This window comes from Halichoerus grypus, chromosome 6 (genome assembly GCF_964656455.1).
Source record: "Halichoerus grypus chromosome 6, mHalGry1.hap1.1, whole genome shotgun sequence".
Classification (NCBI taxonomy): Eukaryota; Metazoa; Chordata; class Mammalia; order Carnivora; family Phocidae; genus Halichoerus; species Halichoerus grypus.
Window position 1 is genome coordinate 18,224,552 of NC_135717.1, and position 21,230 is coordinate 18,245,781.

The window sequence follows — 21,230 nt, forward strand, 5'->3', positions numbered from 1 at the left end:
CTCTCTCATGTGTATTCACAGCCTAACATTTCTTCCTGAGGATGGATTCTGCAGACCTCCCATGACTGCAGAAGACTCATTGTAGGTCACAAACAATGCCAAGGAACCTGCAGTGAGTTAAAAGGAAGACAACTTCTTTGATCTTTTGGCCCAGTTGGTGGTAGAAGTGAAGTCTGCTGGTGTGGGGTAGGAGGAGGGGGAACGATCAGACCAAGGGATATGATGGAAGAAATTCATTTTCTCTGCCTAGTCTCCACCACTTATGACTGAGACTCCATCACAGTGCCTTATCTGCTAATCTAAGCTGACATCTTGGACAGATTGGCCCACTCCATTCACACACTCTCAGGGTTCAAGCCTGGCAGCCGAGATCCCATGAGGGTGTGCTGGCAGAGAAGCCACCACTCACTCACTCCTTGGCATCGAGATAACACCCACTTGGAAGCACTTCTTTTCCCAGATGAGTCACCCAGGGTCCATGCATAAGAGCTCATGAGCTACAAACCTCTCTCATCTTGGGCCAGCATCTACTCTATTTCATTGCTCTGTTGTTTAAACACCTGACCACAAGGCCTGTCTTCCATCACGTCACTCAGTCTGAAATACCTTGCTAGGCAGGACATATTCTTTCTCTCTTATCTATTTTCACACCCCAGGTCAGTAGGTAGGAACTGATGGTCTTCAGCAGATTACAGAGCCACTGATTATATAGTTGGGGACAGGCATACCTCGTATCTTACTGTGCTCACAGATGCTGTGTTTTTTATAAATTGAAAGATTGTGTCAACCCTGCATGAAGCAAATCAGCTGGCACCATTTTTTCCAACAGCATTTGCTTATTCATGTTTCTGTATCACATTTTGGCCATTTCACAACATTTTGAACTTTTTCATTACTATATTTGTTATGGTGATCTGGGATCCATGATTACACTTTCCTGAAAGCTCAGATGATGGTTAGCATTTTTTAGCAATAAATATTTTTTAATTAAGGTATGCACGTTGTTTTTTTTTTTAGACATAATGTCATTACACACTAAATAGACTACAATATAGTGTAAACATACTTTTATATGCACTGAAAACCAAAAAATTCATTTGACTAGCTTTATCACGATACTCACTTTATTACCGTATTTGCTTTATTGCAGTGTCTGGAATCAAACCCACAATAGCTCAGCTACGCCTGTATTTTTGACTCTGAAATTTATGTCTAGTTCCATAGGTTAGTTCACTCACTTAGCAAATATTTACTGAGCCCATACTCCACACCACAATCATTCTAGGCACTGAAGAAGGTGTCCTAGTGAACAAGTCAACAACGTGCCTACTCTTACGCACTTAAATTTGAAGGGAGGAGACAAGAATGTCTGCAAAAAAAAAAAAAAACGTATATATGTATATGTACATAGCCATTTTTAAGTGTGCTGGGTACTGTGAAGAATATGGCATGGAGGTAGGGAATAGACTCTGGCTAGACTTTGAGGAAGGCCTGTGGAGATGATGTCTAAGCAGTGGCCGGAATGATGAGAAGGAATCAGTCTCCTACAGACGGGGGGAGGAGCACCCAGGCAGAGGAAGTAGCTTGTTTTGGGAGCAGCAGGACGATGGAGGGTAAGAGGCAGAGCTGTGGAGGGTGCATAGGACATTCCAGGCCCTGGTGAGGAGCTGGGGCTATGGTCTGAGTGTCCTGGCAAGACCGTGGAGGGCTTCACACAAGATGACAAGGTTGGCTCTGTTCACCCCAAACACTGTGCCGTTTGGGGACGGAAACCTTCTTGCCAGGGGCATTGTAAACCCCTAAGAAGCGGCACAAAATGACAATCCTCTAAGGTTCTGTTTCTTTTCACGTTCTGATTTTTCTTAAAATCACTTAAAGTTATTTCTTCCATGCGGTTGTTTCTGATTTGCAGGTGGGGAAAGAGACTGATCATCGTTGCCTCCCAGGACATGCGTTACAGGGCCTTGATAGGCTTGGAGGGGGACCCCGACCTGAAGCTCCCCGACTTCTCCTACTGCATTTTGGAGCGATTAGGCCGGTCCCGGTGGCAAGGGGAGCTCCAGCGAGACCTCCATACCACTGCTTTCAAGTGAGGGGATGATTTGCTTCTCTCCTGAAATGCTAGGACTCCCCAGTGATTGTGCCCTGCCCCCCAGCACAGGCCTTGGTGACTTCCCTTCCCCATTCCTCTCCACCCCTTTGCAACTGGAGCAGTCTGCAATCCATGATGATTGGGCATCAGTGCTTTGTTCCTGAAGAGACCCTGGGGCAGCCGTATAATTTAGTGTCTAAACCAGACCTCCCTCCAGGGGGAGGCCGGGGCAGTGGGCATAAATTGGGACCATCAGGCAAACTGGGATGTAGAGTGACGTTACTCATTGGCCACGGCAGTACTGGAGACCCATATTTGATGGCGTCTTCACTAACCCTCATCAATCATCACCCACCCCAGCCATCCCGTCCCGCTCCATTTCCCCAGGCCTCTACCCGCATCTCCCATCCACCTCTGCTGGGGGCCTGGGGGGGGCGCTCAGGCTGAGGCAGGCCTGTTCCTTTCAAGGCCATTGTCTCACGGCGACTGTTCCCTTGGAGGGGCTGGATAGGAAGTGTGTGTCTCGAGCACTTAACGTTCAAGTGAGAGGCCCTCTACTGTTGGGTGAAAGCCACCGGCAAAGCAAAATGACACAGCCACACGCTTCCTCTCCTCCAGGGTTGATGCTGGGAAGCTCCACTATCACCGGAAAATTCTGAACAAAAATGGGCTCATTACGATGCAGTCACATGTGATCCGATTACCCACGGGAGCCCAGCAGCACTCAATTCTCCTCCTCCTGAATCGGTTTCATGTGGACAGGTAACAGCGTGCGGACACCAAAACACTTTGTTCCGGGGATATTTCAGCCGTGTGGATTAGACCTGTGTAAATTGGAGAGGCAAAATCACATAATGACTACAGCTTTTTAAGAAAGATACTTAGGTCTCTTTCTGATTATGAAAATAAGTCATGGTGATTTAGAAAATTTGGAGATTATACAGAAAAGGAGAAAAAAATCCTATAACGCCACAGCCCGGCAATAGGAACTGTTAACGTGTTGGTGAAATTTTGGGGGAGTGTAAAAAGAATAAGTCAAATTAGATTTGTTACAGTGGCAGAATGGAGATTGAATGGTTTCCAATTTAAAATTGGCACGTTTTTCTGACATGCAATTCTTAAAATCAGCCTGGATGGTGAGATGGGGAGGTTTCTGCTAAGTGAGTCCTATGCATGATGTTGCTGTTTAGCTTTGTGTCCTAGTTCGGATGGTATAGCAAGGTGGTGAGATGTGCACATTATCAGAGAGTCCCTGGGAGTGAGTCTCTGACTCTGCTACTCCCTGTTGGGGTGACTGCCTGGCATAGGAATGGGGGAAAGAAGTGGTCCACCACCCTTTAGAGAGGCCTCAGCCTGCACTCCAGCACCTCGTGCCCTCCTTGATGGGGGAGGTGCAGTGAGCAGGGTGGGGAAGGGTCGAGCTCGTGAAGGACCTAGAATACGTGGCCCTTGGGTGAGTAAGCTGTGCCCCCGAGTGCGTGGCCACCAGTGCCCTGTAGTGGAGGGTAGGCAGTGTCACGGGAGACTTGAGGGGCAGTAGGCGTTCCCCCTTCTCTGGGCCACGGAGAACGACTCTGAGTCTCCCCTAGACAAGTGACAGACGCCTGGGTGAACACTCAGGAGTCAGTGTAAGTTTTACAGTTCACAGTGCCCGCTACATAGCACTGGCCTGGACCCAAAGAAAGTACTTAATACACATGTCTAGACAGACTGTTGACTGGATTTCCAGGAGTAATGATATCACTGTATTCCTGTCAAAATTCCAAATTTGTCTTCAAACCTATGTTCTAGAATTCCTACATTAGAGAGAATCGTGCTTCGAGAATTTGCATTTTATTTATTTATCTTACTGTCCATTGGCTAAATACCAGTATCAGCAGACCCCTCCCTGGTGTGTGGCCTGTGTCTACAGAGAATATAGGTGGCAGCCATGGGTGGCAGAGAGAACAATGGACTAAGTCATTTGTACTTGAGTTGGGCGAAGTCACATGAGCTCTCTGAAGCATGGTTTCCTCTTCTGGAGCATGGCCACGACACAGTGCCCAGTACTAGTCCACGTACAGTAAACATCTGCACCTGCCTTTATTCGTGCATTGAGAGGCAGTCAAAGTGGAGACGTGGGCATCAACTCTGAATCCCATGCCTATGCCCTCCCTGCCCCCAGGCCTGCAGGCACTTAAAGCCAAGGTCACCTTCCCCAGGCACCCACAGTCCAGGAGCCTTCACTCTCTTCCATAGCTTCCTGGGTGGCCATTAGCTTGGAAGCAGTCATGATCCTACACAATGAAAATGGGGTGGAAGGTGGGGTCGCTCGTGCCAGGGAAGTCAAAGTAGAAGCCGTACTTGAGGATCAGAGACATCAGGATGGCAAAGAGAGCCCTGGATGTGGACAAAGACCTAGGTTCACCTCTTGAGTCTGAGTTTTAGAAAAGCCCATTCATGTCTTTATGAAATAATCCCTTCCTTCACCAAGTGAATCGTACAGAAATATAGAAGGTGCTTCCTAAACTTTATGGTATTACAAAAACGTAAGGCGTTTTCAAGGATCACGACAGCTGCAGCCGAAGAGTCTAGTCTGTATGCTGTCACTGCTTAGGTGCCCTTGGCCGTGTGACTGAACCACTCAGAGCCACGGTCTCTGCCCCGCCAAGTGCGGAATGTGCCCGGACGATGGCTGAGACCTAGGACCAAGGTGGTCTGGTCTGGCATGTTGTCATTTAAGTCTTGCCTTGTCATCTTTAAAAAACAGGCACTCTTTAGCAATAGGTTTGAAAAGAGAACTGTTTCGTGTTTCTCACAGGAGGAGCAAATACGACATCCTCATGGAGAAGCTCTCTGGTGTGCTGAGCACACGGAGTAACCAGATGGAGACCCTGGGCAGGCTGAGGGAAGAACTGGTGAGTGCCCGGGGACACCCGTGTGCTGGGCTGAAATGATCTGTGCCGCAGCCTGGACCTCCTTGTCCAGTATGGGTTAGATGACTGGCAGTTGGAAGCCGTTAATGGATTTGACTGCCCCTAATCTTGAAACAAGTGGGGTCTTCCTTAGTTTCACAGGATCAGAAAGTGCTCCGTCCTTTGTTGAAGGCCCAATCCCCCCCCCCGCCCCCCCAGTTTGCTCTAGGACGTGCTGTACAAGTTCATGCGGACTGGGAGATCTGGGCATTTAGGGGTGCTGCCGTAAGCACACTTCTAATTCTGTCCCCCCTGGCTTGATACGGAAAAGGCATTGTGACTTTGCAGAGAGGCAGGTGAGATGGTGCAGGGAGAAAGCATGGACTGGCCACCTTCGTCTCTGGGCCCCCGGAGTAGAGACAGGGATGAAGGGGGAAGAGGAGGAAAGCATGGAGGTGCCTCTCGCTGTCTCCAGGCTGATGAGAACAGTCCTCGGCGGAAGCTAGGGAAGACCCGGCATCGGAGAGGGGAGAGAAACATGGCCCTGTAGGTTAGATGACAGAACTGAAAACCTAAAGTTTAAAGTCAGGCTGCTTGGGTCATAGTGATTAGTCCACAAAGGGACACGGTTTGGAGTCTCGATTATTGGCCCCAGGATAATCCTTGTTCCTCACCTTGTGCTGCATTGTGGGTGAAGCCCCAGTCTCTAATTCCATCGTAGAGGGAAAGGGGCCTCTTCTCTAACGCCAGGTCTACTACATGCCCAAGTCTCTTTAAAAGATTTTATTTATCGGGAAGTGTGGGTGGCTCAGTCGGTTAAGCATCTGCCTTTGGCTCAGGTCACGATCCCAGGGTCCTGGGATCGAGTCCCATGTCCGGCTCCTTGCTCAGTGTGGAGGCTGCTTCTCCCTCTGCCTGCTGCTTCCCCTGCTTGTGGTTGCTCGCTTGCTCGCTCTCTGTCTCTCTGACAAATCAATAAATAAAATCAAAAAAAGATTTCATTTACTTAGTGTGTGTGTGTGTGAGCAGAGGGAGGGGTAGAGGGAGAGAATCCCAAGCAGACTCCCTGCTGAGCATGGAGCCCAACCCAGGGCTCGATCCCATGACCCTGAGATCCTGACCTGAGCTGAAATCAAGAGTTGGACACTTAACTGACTAAGCCACCCAGGTGCCCCATCCCAAATCTCTTTAAAGCAGAGCTTATGAGGCTTATGGGTCAGATTTGGCCTACATGTTGTTAAAAGTACATTTGACCTAGCATTTTTTTAAAATTGAGATTTCACATAAAAATCTAAGTTTCCAGCTTCCTTTGAAATATCAGGGGCTCTGGCAAGCCTGAGCCTGGCCTGCAGTCTCTCATGACAGTAGTCAGCTTGAGGCAGCTATGCAATGTCGCCGTTCCCCCCCCCCCCCACTGCTCGGCCCCTTCCTTCCTGTCACCTCTCAGACAGCAGGCCCGTGTCATTTGTCATTACACATGCATTGCTGTTTGTGGTAAGAGAGATTTTTCAGTATTTGAGTCTCTATCAAAAGTGGAAAATGAAAGACCGATAAAGCTTCCTCAGGGACCCTAGTAGAAATTAAGAAAATTCCTACTTGCTTACGAAACAAATTCTGCCCACTCTGTTCCTTATATTTCTTGTCCAGCAGACATTGCAGAATGAAGCCCTCTGCCCACCTGGGTCACTCAGGCATGGGGAGAGCGGGCTAGTCTGGTCTCAGGTCAGCCCTGGGGACTAGCTCAGGAGAGTGCGTTGTTCCATTATTTATCCGGCAGGTACTTCGGTGAGCTTCTGCTCCGAGTCAGAACTGTGTGCTGCACCACCATGACAAAAGTTAGTGAGGGTGACAGGTCTCATGATCTAATGGAGCGGTGGCACCAGAGGGGCGGATATGTGAACACACACTTAGGCTCGAAGCCTCTTTCAGAGGATGACGTCTGAGCTCCGTGAGGGATGCACTTTCTTCAGAGAGCTGGGAGAAGCTTTAGAGAGCAAGTTCCAGTTGAGCGAGACTTTGGGAAGATGAAGTGTTCCCCACGTAGACAAGAAATGGCATTTCGGGCCCGGGAAAGCAGCTGGAGTGGATGTGTAGGAGGTGCAGTAACCCAGCCACGGTGTGCTCAGGCGGGAGCTGCGGAGATGGCGGCTGGGGAGGGCAGTTGGGGCCAGGTGAGAGAGGTCTAGAGCACCAGGCCGAGGAGTTGGGTTGTGGCCTTCAGCCTCATAAAGTTGCAAGGAGAGAAGAATGTGACAGAAACGAACTGGGAGAAGGAAGAGAGATTGGAGGTGCAGGCGGGAGGTGGTTGCTGCTGCCTCAGGCCGGGCCCCAGGTGGCTGGCTGCTAGAATCCTTTGGGATATCTCGATGTGGTGAGTGACTGAGGCCAGGATGCTGGGGGGAGGAGGGGAGGTGAATGAAGGAGGAAGAGTCTTGCTCTCGGACCGGAGCGATTGCACCTCACTGAAATGGACAGGGCTCAGGAGAGCGGGGAGCGGGCCTGCTTGTTTACTGCTGAAGCCCCACCAGGCGGACAGCCAGGGCCAGGCCCACGATCGGCGCTCAGTAAATGTTTGTGGAACGAATGCCTGAATAAAGTAGGGAGTACAGAAAAAGGAACACGTTTGTGAGAGGACGAGGCGCATGACAATTTGACTTCAGGATTTATTGAATGTGAAGATCTTCTGGGACTTTTCACTTGGCGAGGTCTCATGGGCAGCTGGAAATAGGGTCAGAGAGAGCTGAGCAGGACTTAGTGGATAATTAGCCAATCCGTGAGGTTGATGCCATGAATATGGATGCTGTCTTTTTTGGGGAGTGGGGGAGGCTCACACTGCTCCTTTCCCTTTTTTGCTGGGCAGATTGTGTGAGTCCCTGATGGCAGCCCCCCAGAAGGTGGGACTGCATCATCCTCCCTCGCTTCGGATGGTCCAGGACTTAGGACCATATGTTAGGGGCTGGGGTTTGATGGATGAGCTTCCATAGGGTCTTTCCACGGTGCTGGGGGCACAGCTAGATTAACGACAGATCCCATTTGCAAGCCGGTGTGTTTGGATGAGCCATATGTGAGTCATCTGTATTTTTTTGATAGCCATATGTTCCCCTGCCCAAGGGCTGGAGCACTGGCTAGTCTGAGAGTTGATCACACATAACGTGGCAGCCACAGCCCTCAGACATTTGCTCCCTCTCTCTTCCCCCGGAGTAAGAGGAAAGCCGTAAGACTCCACTGACAGCTCTTAGCGGTGAGGGCCTCCTGTGGTTCTGTCCACAGCTTACAGCAGCCGGAACTGGCCTCACGACTCCGCCGGTTACAAAGGCAAACGCCAGTAGCGGCCAGGATGGATATATGAATGAATGCAACGGGCCAAGTATAAGAAATGGTTTTGCTCTTGGTATGGATTCGAGAAATACTTAATTTTCCTCTTGACTATTGTAAGAGAAGACAGCACATAACCGGTGACAGGTAGGGACTGACCTTTAGCCCCGACACGCAGGGGGCCCACGGGGCCACTCTTGAGTGGGCGTGCCTGTCCTGGCTCCCACTGACGGCTGCAGATCCGCAGTTCCAGGATTTGTTGCAGGATTTTTCCGAGTGAAGCCAGAACCTACTTTTTTTTTTTTTTTTTTAATTAAAATTTCACTTTTCAACGTTGGCAAATAAATCACTTATTTTCACAAACGTGTGCTGGGAAAATGATGGCCTACGCTGGAAGCTGCTTGTTGGTGACCCCTGCAGTTAGGAGCACATAGGGTCATTTTGAACACATTGCCTCGCAGAGCTGTGAGTGGTAGGGTGCACGCACTCCTCATTTTGTGGAAACTTCACTGATAAACTGTTTTTTTACACTCCATTTTTTTTCTATTTGTTCCATTGCCCCGGGGAGCTGTGTGCGTGCTCTGTGAGAGTGTGTGTGCGCGTGCGCGCGTGTGTGTTAATGGCACACTTTGATGGTTAGAAAACCAAACACTGAAAAAGTACACAGTGAAAAGCCGCCTTCTTGCTCTGCCCCCCCCCCCACCCCCAATCTGCCTCACTCCCATCCCTATGTATCCTTTCAGGATCTTTGAGCAAATAAATCTCTTCCCCCCCTCTTGTAATAGAAACCATTTATAGAATCGTTTATTTAGTGCTCTGGACTTTGTTTTGTTTCCTTGACAACAGAGCTTGGAGTCTTTCCTCCTCAGCCCCTCCGGTGTTTCCTTGTTCAAGAGAATCTAGCCGACTCAGGTCCTGAACTTGGGTTCACGGACGTGACTGTAGTGGTCGCAAACGCCCCGCCTGCATCTGATGGCAGCTGTCACATTGTGTTTTGGCAGGGGCTGTGCGAAAGGACGTTCAAGCGGTTGTACCAGTACATGCTGAACGCTGGCCTTGCGAAGGTGGTGTCCCTCCCCTTGCAAGAGATCCACCCGGAGTGTGGGCCTTGTAAGACAAAGAAAGGTAAAGGCCGTCTCAGCCTCTGTCCCCTGGGCTGTGCAGACAGCTTTCACTTCTCCCTTCTAAGTCCCAGCCTTTCTCTCTTCCCACGTTCAGCCTTGCGGTGGGCCCATTTCACGTTTGTTCGACTCTTCATTCCTCAGCGCCTCTCTTAGGATCTCCTATAGCGAAGGTGCTCGGGGAATGTTCGCTGAATGAAAGTAATCCTAAGTGCCCGCACGCGTCTCTCTGTAGCTGTCCCTCCAACATCGCAGCTTCGTGGTGTCCAAAACCAAGTTCGTCTTTTCCTTCTTACACTAAACCACTATTCTTTCCAGCATTTTGAAAGTACCGAAGCTGTGTTGCATGATCTCAATATTCTGTAGCCCTTGCAAGGTAGGTGGTAGTATCACCTTTTACATATAAGAAAATTAAAGTTAAGAGATGCGAAATCATTTACATAAGGTTGAGCAATCAGTAAGTGACAGATGTGGGATTTGAACCTTCCAGGAAAGTTCATCTAAGGACCATAGACTGTAAAACTTTAAAAACCTTCCTTAGTCCTTTATTTTTCTCTATTCGTGATTTTTTTTTTTAATGCCATGCTGTTCCTGACCAACCGAAGTCATTTAAAAAATTGAGGTCAGAGCTTTCAGTAGAAGATGATAGATGGGATATACGCATATATCCGCACTTTTCCCAAACTCTTCCCTAGTGATGACAAGGGATATAAAAGGAATCAGCCTGCAGGTACAAAGAGACTAGGACAGAAATGACAGCAGAGAGTTGTCATCAGGATTCAGATAGTAACAGACTGAGCAGCCTGGGGAAGCTTAATGCCAGCGAAGGGCAATAGCCAACAATTGATGCCTCAAAACCTGAAATAAACGAAAAATGTGGGGATTCCAGGTACCTTTGAGCACAAGTTTGGATGGCGCGAGAGACAAGCGGGTTGGTTGGCAGTGTGTATGAGAAGCTGCTGCTTCCCCAGGTCCTCTCCCCTACTTTGCATAGCCAGGTAAGAAGCCCTTTCCCACAAAAGTCTGGCCTTCTCTACTTCTTTCAAGATAAGATGCATTGGAAGCTTTCTGGATTCACAGACCCAGCTGGGGACAGGGTGGCATGCTGAAAATGGGGACACTGAAAACGGGAGGGTCCTCTCACTGTGGTTCCAAATTTGGCTCCTGAACAGTGGTAGTGAGGCTGGAGGTTGCTTTTCTGCAGAAACTGACCAGTCCAAGAGAAAAGTCGTCTAGATACTGAAATTTATGGGTATCCCAACAAAACAGCTGGCCCCTGCCCGCTCACCCTACACGGAAGCCCACACAATGGCTCCCTCCCCCTCCCCCTGCACAACACCCAAAACGCAGGCTTTGGGCAGCAATTTAATGCTTCACCAAACGTTTGAGAGCTCTAATAGGAATGTAACAGAAACAAACATAGGAAATAGAAACAAAGTGAGGAGCAGAGGAAAACCTGAAAGAACTGGCAGAGAGAAGACATTGCATCCATGAAAACACAGTGAGAAGCTCTAAAGGAGGGATGTGCAGAAAATAAAAAAGAGCTCTTGGAAATAGAAGAAATATGACTATTGCAATAAAAGATTTAGCAGAAGGGAAGGTAGTGAGATAGAGAAAAATCTCTCAGAAAAACTCAAAAGAGGTGAGAACAGAGCTAAGTGAAAATAAGACGCTAAGCCTAGAAGGTCCAACAGCTGCGCAAGGGGCTCAGGGGGAGAGACAGACCGTGTGCAGAGGAAGAGAGGAGACAATGAGGAATGACACAAGCGATTCTCCCAGATCTGTAGGATGTAGGTTCTAGAGCAAAAGGCGGCCCATCAGGTGCCTAGCACGAAGAACACACAGAACCCACACCAAAACCCAACATCTTGGGACTTCAGAAACCTGGAGCAAAGGAGCCTCCAAAGAGGAGACAGCAGACTTCCTGGTAGTAAAAACTGGGTGGTCTTGAAGCAGCACTTTTATTTTAAAAGGAATGGACTTTCTATCTGGAGCGCTCTTTTCAGCTTTTGCCTTGATCCACTGTGAGAATGCGGAGATTTCCATACGTGCAGATCTGAAACACTTCATCTCCCATCTCCCATGTTCCCTTTCAGGAAGCTGCAGGAGGATGTAGACCATTGAACAGCAGACTGAAACGAGGCGGGAAAAGTGGGGTCCGGGTCGTGGGGGAGCCCAGGAAAAATGTGGGGAGATGGTGAAGGGAAATCACGTGACAGGCACCACGGCAACCCGTCCACACGGGAGCAGGGCAAGAGGGCTCTGGAGGGATGGAAGTCCGTGCGAAGGATCAGCTGCCTAGTGAGTGTGAATGTGTTTAGAGAAGGCTGTAGGTCAGCAGAGAGTCTGTGTGTGAATTAGGGACAGGTACACACAAAACCAAGCCAATGGGAAAAAAACGAAGTTATTAACGCCAAAGAAAACCAAAAGGGGTACAAGAAAAGAAGGTCAGGGCCTGTATGCTTGACTTTCTGGGCATAGGAAACAACCTAAGGAGGCCGGCTTCGTTACCACAGCTCAGGAGAGAGAGTGCTGAAGGGGGACAGACCACGGCCTGCCCAGTGAGTGGCTCGGTGTGTACGGGGGGTCTGCAGTGATGTTTGTCGAGTGACTGTGAACTGCCAGTCTGAGGGGCTCTGTCTCGTCCTTCACCTCCGCGTCTGGCTTCCCCGTGTCTGAGCAAGTTTGTGGAGGAGACATTAACACAACAGGTGAATAAGCCAAGGAAGGTCCCCCCCAGGGGTCGGGAAAGCCTCTAGAGGGGACCTCACCTTGGAGTCCGTTCAGTGCCAAGGGCACGTGTGACTGGTCAAATGCCTGGAATCCCTCCAGAAAGGCGGCCCCAGCCTTGTCAGTAGAAAGAAAACCAGGAAGTACCGCCGGGTCCTGTGGCAGGGAGAAGAGTCCCAGAGGTGTCCTGGGGACTTCTGGGGTCTGTTAATCATTTTTATTTCCTAATTTATTGGAAGGAAGACAGTAAAAATAAACAGACTGGAATGGTTTTATTTTTAAAGAGAAACTATGAAGGAAATGCCCTTAAGGAACCTTTCTTGCTGGGCAGGTAGCCACAGAGCGAAGCTTCTACCAGGCTTGGGGTCCCTGGATATTCAAGCCAGCCCCTTGCAACTAAGACACCAACCAGAGTGAACTTTGATGTAAGACAGCCCGGGGTCCGAATTCTCACTTCCTGTCAGGTGACCTTCCGCAAGTTTTGGCCCCCTCCGCCTCAGCAGGATTATCTGGGGATGATAACGCAACTTCGCAGAGTGTCGTGGGGCTTACAGAAGACAGCGGACGCAGCAGGGGCACAGACTGGCACGGCCACATGGAGCAATGTATTTGGCTTGGCTCACGGTGTTTATTTTCATTGAATTCATTGCTGGTCATTTAAAAATCAGAAATCGTACCTAAAAGCCTTTCAGCTTCCCTGCAAAAAATGAAATTAGGCAACATTAAACTGCATTTCTTTAGTAGCCATCGGCCAGGCAGAGAGATGCTGCCTCCTTTCTATGGGGCCCACCTTCCCCATCCCCCCAGGACGCCCTGCCTCCAGCTGTGTCGCCCATCACTGGCTTTACTCTGGTGTGTCCATGTCACACAGAGAGTGGTCCCCATTTTCTCGAGGCCAAGTGCTGGGAGGAGAAGCCCCCCGAGACTGACAACTGATGATCGTGATGGCTTTAACTCGTTAACGTGGGGTTAAGTGGGCAGAACCCTAAGACAGTGACCATCAGAAGTTTTAGATTGTCACACAGCAGCACGGTGAGCCCGTTCCGACTGTTCAGGAGGCTCCTCTCATTCCGGCATGGTCTTGTTACCCACCTGCTGCTGCTCAGGCTCATCGGCTGGGTTCCCCTCACTCCTTGTGTCACACCGTGACTCGGGTATTTATAGCTGTGTGACTTGTTTCCAGCTAGGTCAGGAGCTCCTTGAGAGTGGTGGCCTCGCCCCTCACGTACTTTTATCCTTGAGGCCTTTTCAGTATCTGCTCGGAACAGAGTAGGTGCTAAGTAAATGCTTAGCGAATTTAATTGAATTAGGCACCACTTCAGTTCCTCTCCTTGTGCAGGAGACAAGGGATGAAGGCGCAGTTTTAGTCTTTTTTGCCTTGTGCTTTATCATCCCAGTTTAGAGAATTAACATAAACCTTCCCTCTAAGGCATTATAGAGCAGCCAAGACTTAAATAATAAATAAAGATGATGGATTACTTCATGTAAATTTACAGGTGTGCCTGGATATATACGAGTTGTTTCTAAAAGCTGTATATAAAGAGTTTGGATTTGGGCATATTTCAAGTATATTACAGGAAGATGCAGTGATCTGCTTTGCAAAAAGAAAAAAGAAAAGAGCCTTGGTAATGAAAACAGTCACCCTGAACTGATCTGTTTTGCAAAATTTGGATTATATTCTTCAAGTGTTTACTAGTCATACTGTGTTATTCATTTGGGCTGAGAGCAGAAGGGAAGAGAAATAGAAGTTAACTTTGTGATTCTTCTGAAAATGAGGGCCAACTGGAAGCAGGTAACAGAAGTTGTATGCCCTGGGGCCAATGATGGACACACGCAGTCCGCAGGTTGTCCAGGGTCAGGCCAGCACGTCCAGCACTGAAAAGGATGGGGAAGGGGTCCGAGCTCCTGTATTCCCCTGTTTATGATGTAGACTCTCCCCATAGCTATTAACTCATGACCCTTGAAAAGAAAGAACAAATTCAACAAGATTACAGGACACAAGGTCAATATACAAAATTCAGTTGTATTAACAATCTGAAAACAAAATTAAGAAAACAGTTCTCCTGTTAGCATCACAAAGAATACAATATTTAGGAACAATATATTCAGGCAAGAGTATAAAACGTATAATCTGAGAACTACAGAACATTGTTGACAGAAATGTAAGATCTAAGCAAATGGGAACATCCCTTGTTCATGGATCTGGAGATTTATTTTTTTTTTAAGATTTTATTTGAGAGGAAGAGAGCATGAGCGGGGGTGGGGGGAGGAGCAGAGGGAGAAGCAGACTCGCCGCTGAGCAGGGAGCCCAACGTGGGGCTCAATCCCAGGATCCTGAGATCCTGACCTGAGCCAAAGGCAGACGCTTAACCGACTGGGCCACCCAGCCTCTCTGGATCTGGAGATTTAATGTAGTTAAGATGGCAGCACTCCCCAGACTGGGAGAATCCCAGGGGACTTGTGTGTAGACACTTGTGTGTAGAAGCTAATTCTAAAGTTCATATGGAATTGCAGGGTACCCAAAAAGTTAAAGCAATCCTGGGAAACAAGAATCAAGTATTGTAGGAAGACTTAAAACTTCCCAGTTTTGAAACTACTGCAAAGCAATAATAAGCCAGTATGGTAGGGGCACAAGGATAGACCGATCAAGGAGTAGACTTGAGAGTCCAGACGTACACCCACATGCCGGCGGTCAGCTGATTTTCAACAAGGGTGCCAAGACCGTCCAACGGAAAAAGAAGCCAGTCGCAAAAGGCTATTGCTGTAGGATCCGTTTAGAGGAAAATCCAGAGTGGGGAATCTAGAAGTAGATTAGTGTTTGGAGCTGGGATGGGGGCACCCAGGGTGCCAGCTACCAGATCTGAGGTGGGGAAGGTGTTCATATTGGACTGGTGACCGACGCACCTACCTGGGGAAACACTAAACCATGGATGCATGCAGTGCACGAGGTGAATGGTGCGGAATGTGAATCATAACCAGTAACGCTGTTAAAAGTGAACACCAAGAAACACTTGTAACAGGGTACAGCAAACTAAATTAAGGTCATTAAAATGGCAAAAAGCGACATTTGAAAAGTTATAGTAGGATTAAAGTATACAAGCTCAGGAAAAAGAAATGAGCCGTATCAAGGAGGATTAAAACACAATAAAATAAAGATAAAGGTTTAAAAGAGCTTTGAAACCAGGAGAGTAGAATTAAAAAGAATGAAGATCAGAAACACAAAAAGGATAAAGGGTGAACATAAACATGAAAAGAATAGAAAAAGATTGTCAGAGCTGAGTTTAAGGCCTAGAAAATTAGTGGCTGGCGGGGGGGGGGGGGGGTTGGAACCAGTAAAATCAGTTAAAAATAGCAAGATCTCTTTCAGTTAAAAGTGGCAAAGTTGATAAAGGATGCCAGCTCAAAAATGAAGGGGAATTATTCTCTATTTAAGACAAATAAACAGACATTTTAATATGGCAAAAAAAAGCTATTAGAGGCAAGCACCTAAAAGGTAGAATAAGGAGTAAGATCCTCCATGGCGTTAATTCCAGACCTTGAGTCATGTCAAGCAGGGCCCCAGGCAGCCCTCCCGCTCCCGAGGGTCTCAGTACCTGGGGACAGGGTCCTTGCTGGGAAATAGTCCTTTCCTTGTGGCTCCTCTGCGGCTCTCCCCAGGAGGGAACCCGCCCTTAAGCCTGCTGTGACCTTAAGGGAACGTCCCTCGACCTCCCTGAGCAGGAGAACATGCCCGTCCCCGCTGCGCTGTGGAAGGTGCAGGCGGGCGGCAAGGGCGAGGGGCGTGGGGCTGGGGGGGGTGGTATTCTGCAGAGTTGGGCGGGGGCAGGTGGCAGTAGGTGTGCCACACAGGACTGGGGTGGGGAGGGCCTGGCGAGGTTGCCCTCGGGGCTTGGAAGAGGCCAGCGCAGGGACGGGTGAGCGCGTGCCTGGCCTCCCAGGTGACCAGCTGTCCACAGGTTGGCAGGGGGCCAGTAAAGTGACAGATGTGTCCGTGCTGGGCGCCGCTCCATTCTTAACCGGTGCCTGGCTCAGAGCCCTCAAGAATGGTTCGCTGCTGTCATGCTCAGCCCAGCACAGTTTCCACCAGCCCTTTCCTTCTGTGGGTCTCTAAGAACTTTCAGGGACCTAAACGAGTCAGTCCCTGACTCAGCCCAAGGGTTTGGGAGGTGGTTCTTGCACTGGGTATTTAATGGTGGCTCTGGAACTCTCGGCCGGCCGAGATCATTTCTCCAGTGTCCTAAAGCTTGTGAGCCCTCTTGTATGGACATGATTTGTCAGCACCCTTGTTACCTTGTACAGTTAGCAAGGGGAACTTAGGTTCCATGGGCTTATCTTAGGCCATGAGAAAGAGGAAGGCACCAGGGGAGATTCTGCCGTTTTGTTCTGTCATTTTGTGGACAGTCTTGGAACCCAGGGAGAGGTGGAAAAGCCATCCAGATAATATGCCAGGTTCTGTGCCAAGTGTTAGTGCTTGATTCTGATCCTTTGGGCTACCCCATCAAGTGGGCGCTCTTCTTTTCCTTCCCTCCACTGATAAGAAAACCAAAGCACAGATCCCTTGCCTCAGGTCATAGAGCAAGGAAGGGCCGGTGTGGAGGTTTGAGCACAGAAGGTGTGAGTCTCTAGCCAGGGCCCTCTCTACCTCCATCAGAGAAGGAAGGGGCAGAACTGATGGGCCGTGGGGGCTGGTCGGTGAGCGCCTGGGGCCTGAGCAGGGGCAGGGGCTGAAGGTGGGGCCAGCCTAGGACAGCTGTCCCAGGGGCAGGGAAGTCGGAAGATGTGGGCTCCCCCTGCCGGCCTTCTCTCCAGTCCATCTTCCACGTCCACCACAGAAATAACTTCGAGTCGTGCCTACTGAATAAAGGCAAACCGGGCTACAGAATAAAAAATACAAGATTCATTGCTTGGCCTCTAAAACTTCAACAGTCGGCCTTCCCCTTCATCCCCACCCTCCCACCACCCTTTGCCCGTGTCTGCCTAGTCGATTCCCATGTGTCCTCTAGCATCCCCCTCCAGAGTCCCCCCTCTCAAGCTTCCCCTGCCTAGCCCCACGTGCCGCCTCATTTCCCAGCACTTCTTGCCAGTAGAGCCGAGCCTCCTGGCTCCTTTCTCTGTAATCAGGGAGCATTTAGTGTGCTTCGTTCGTGAGGCTGAGCACCTTGCCTGCATTCACTCCTCTGGTCCTTCCCAGCAGGTGAGTCCAGCCCTTCTGTTAGGATTATGCCCATTTTACAGAGGAGGAGCCTGAGGCTCAGAACGCTTAGCCGATTGCCCATGGTAGAGCCAAAACTCAAACCCTGGCTTGTGTGAAACCCAAGCCGACTGCTCACCTCCTCTCCCCTCCCCTCCTCTCTCTCAGACACCACCCTTTGCAGGGCAGGAACCCTGTCTTCTTCATCTTTATGTGTTCCAGGCCCAACACAGAACAAATGCTTGAAATTGAAGTAGAGGCCCCACGCAATCTGATATTTTCAGCCCCGGTGATGAGGTATGACCCTTGATCCTCAAGAACTTGAATTTTCCAAGGTTGCAGTAATGACCATGGTAATGATAAGAACAGGAGCGAGTGCTGCCTATTGAGCATGCTTGTTCACCAGGCGCCACGGTACTGAGCACTCTGAGGAAGATACTGTTCCCGTCCCCATTTTCTAGCTGAACTCACTTAGCTGTGGTTATCTAGCTGGTAGGTGGCAAGGGCAGGTTCTCACCAGAGACGCTCCAGAGCCCCTATTTCTTTCTTTTTTAAGATTTATTTATTTATTTTAGAGAGAGAGCAGGGGGAGGGGCCGAGGGAGAGGGAGAAAGAAACCTTAGCAGACTCCATGCTGAGCATGGAGCCCGATGCAGGGCCCCATCTCTTAGCCCTGAGATCATGACCTGAGCAAACCGACTGTGCCGCCCAGGGGTCACCAGAGCCCAGATTTCTAACTGGTTCTATCACCCTGGGGTATGGGCTGCAGCACCCTCCCTCATTTGGAGTACAACCCTGAATTCCGTGTGTCTAGCAGTTACCCAAGGCTGTTTTCTCCTTAGAATGTCCCATGGGCTGTTTTCTCATTTCAGTTTCCAGACTACTGGAATGACGCCCTAGCACTGACCATCCTAGGCTCATCCAGGGGTGTGGGGGGGGCGGGGCAGGACGGGAGTGTATACATAATATGAATATACCTAACCTCTCCCTGGCTTACCAGTAGGACTGTCCCTTCGTTGGTGACTTCCAAGAGTAAGTCTGCCATGGTGCTCATTTGTTCCCGTCCTGTTTTTGTTCTCTCCTGGGTTCATCACATGGAGAGCCCCAGTCTGCTAGGTGGCCAGGTGAGATCTTGGTTGGGAATGTGAGAAACACAGGCTGTTGGTCCCACTTCACAGCAGCTCAGGATTTCCATTTACAGGGAATGGTGTTTTCTGGTAGAAATTGGGAGTTGCAGCCCCACCAGGTGGCCCAGTGTGGGAGAAAGGCCACTTTCTAGGTGTGAGACATCCATTAGGTTACTTGACCCCTCTGAGCCTGCTTTCCTTTTTCATAAGATGGCAGTAGTCATGTGCAGAATCTGCACGATGATTAAAACAGCTTCTGCAACTACCTAACCCAGTGCCTGGTGCATCCTAGGTGCTCAGGAAGGATTCACTCCTTCCCTTCTTCCTTTCTGGGTCTTCAGAATGTTGAAATGAAGCCATTCTTCCTTCATGCCATGGCGAGCCCATCCTGGATCTTTGGCACAAAAGTACTGTGTGCTTGGTTTGTGTGAAACTGTGGACATTAGTGCACACTGTATCTTTATTTTTTTAATTTTTTTTTTAAGATTTATTTGAGAGAGTGAGTGAGAGAGAGCACGAGAGGGAGGAGGGTCAGAGGGACAAGGAGACTCCCTACTGAGCAGGGAGCCCAATGCAGGGCCCGATCCCAGGACCCTGGGATCATGACCTGAGCCGAAGGCAGATGCTTAACCGACTGAGCCACCCAGCTGCCCCTTTAAGATGCCGAGAACGTGTGCAGTGATCTGGTTGGTTCTCTCTTGCCTTTTGTTCCTGGAAAGTAAGCCCTGCACCCAGGCATCCGTGGTTGCTATTAACAGGCCTGTGATTCCTCCGATAAGGGTTGCTGGTCACTGAGGTGGCAGACACAAGTTTGGGTAAATGATCGGGGTTTCCTTGTGTGATGGATCCAGTGCTGTTGGGATTCGTGGCAGGGAAATCAGCCATGCTGTGTGGGATGGGCAGAGCTCCAGACCCCGTGGCCCCAGACCTCACCAGCAGCCATCTGGATGGCCTTCTGGAAGCACAGCGGCCTCGCGCTGAGCCCAGTCTGAGCTGCTTGAGCCGAACCCTCCACTGAAAGTACGCTGTCGTGGGGCTTACGGGGGCCTCCAGCCTCAGACTGTGCGATCTGAGGGGTCAGTTCCCTTAAAGCCCACGACACAGCAAGGGCTCGCTGGTAGGGTCAACTGCTGCGTGCCCCCCCTCCACAGACATCCTGTCCGGACATCTTACTGCTAACGCGGGGGGTAGAGAACCTCGGCTTCTCACTTTGCGGAGCTGAACACAAAGAGCTCTGCTCAGTCATTTCCCCAGAGTCTCAGGTCGTGGAGCTGAGATGACCCATGTCTGTGTGACCCTGGAGCCCCAGCTTGGTCCCGGTGCTCCTCTGTAGGTCCGGCCGTCCTGGCTGCCGCCAGTGGGGCCGTCAGGACAAGGCTGTGACGGGCGACGGGCATCAACTGCTGTCGAAGCAGAGGGGAGCCTGGGTGCCGACTGGAGGCTGTGAGGAGCAGAAGCCGGGAAGGCCGAGAGGGGTTTCCTTCCTGGCCCTTTGGATCCACGAGGGTGTAGTAGCCTTTCTCCCCCACCACCTGTGCTGATGTTGAGCGCTGCCAGGTGTATCTTTTTCGTGGCCGGTTAATCTCTTAAGGAAGTTAAAACGGGGTGGAAGACCTACGCCGGGCTGTTGCTGAGCGTGCTGGTCTGCCGCCCCTACGTGCTGCATTGGGCCACCGCTCCCGCAGAAGCCAGCGTTCCCCGCCCCGGGTCACCCACTGCGCTCGGTCACATGGATGCCTCTGAATTAGGGGCCGTATGTCGTCCGAGGTTTTGGACCTGGGCTCGGAAGCCAGACTGCCTGGTAAATCCCAGCTCCTCCCTTGCTAAGGAGCGGGAGCTTGGGCAAATGCCTTAGCTCCTGGTGTCCTCAAGTGGGGAACGGGATGGTAGCCGCCACCTCCTCAGGCCGCGGTGAGGACCAGCTTGTATAACACACGGAGAGCTTCGATCGATGTCCGGCACGCGGCATACGTTCAAGCAATGGTAATCGTTTTTATGTTAGGAGCAGTCTCTGCGGGCCCTGTCTGAGAGGCGAGAGGGGGGCTGAAAGGCGTGGGAGGGGCTTGGGTAGAGAACGGGGGGGGGGGGGGGGGGAGACCGAGTGGGGAGTGACTCGGAGGTTGGTGTTCTGCCTGTGTGTTGGTGTGCTGGCTACTAGGAGGAAGTCCCAATGAACCATGCAGTTCTGGTCACTTGAGCCTTGAAATAATTTTCACCCATACAGGCGGGCCCAAGGCTCCCCCTTGTCGCCATGCCTCCCCTCCTGGTCGTTTTAGGCTCCCATCTGGGGAGGGAGAAATGGAGGGAGAGTGCAGGGGAGGGACCCCGAGCAAAGGGCAGAGCCTTGGGAAGCAGGGGAACGTGAGAGGGCCTGGCAGGTGTGGAAGCCAGGGCTGTGACGTCATGTTTCTTCTCTTGAAAAATCATGAACGGGGGGCGTACTTCCTGTCACTGTGAAGAGTGCAGGCAAATCAGCACCAGCCTGAGGCTTCCCACACTTCTGCGACCATTTGCCCTAGGCCTGCCCTCCGGGAGGGTTCTGCTAGATCGGCCTAGGCCGGACCCTGCTCTGAGGGTAAGTCTGATGAGTTCAGGGCCCTGAGATGCATTACCGTTTGTGAGTTTCACCTGCAAGCCACATGCTCTGCCCCACTTGGGGTATTGTGCCTGCTCTTGCCCAGAGGTCAGTCTGCAGTGCTCGGTGCAAGCATTTCCCACCCCACGGGAAGGCCCTCGGTGGCCACAGCTCCTGCGCAGAGG

At 50.4% G+C, this 21,230-nt stretch overlaps 1 protein-coding gene across 2 annotated transcripts in view; it reads left to right on the top strand.

The window, feature by feature from the left end:
- GTF3C1 (general transcription factor IIIC subunit 1) overlaps positions 1-21,230 on the top strand; it is a 70,820-nt gene that overhangs the window by 6,734 nt on the left and 42,856 nt on the right. The window contains exons 3-6 of one of the 2 annotated variants that reach the window (XM_036066200.2): positions 1,913-2,089; positions 2,711-2,854; positions 4,893-4,989; positions 9,303-9,426. In XM_036066200.2, the coding sequence (XP_035922093.2) occupies positions 1,913-2,089; positions 2,711-2,854; positions 4,893-4,989; positions 9,303-9,426 (542 nt within the window). Of the gene's footprint in view, positions 1-1,912; positions 2,090-2,710; positions 2,855-4,892; positions 4,990-9,302; positions 9,427-20,618; positions 21,046-21,230 lie in introns of those variants that run through there. The other variant, XM_078074662.1, reaches the window with a different exon arrangement.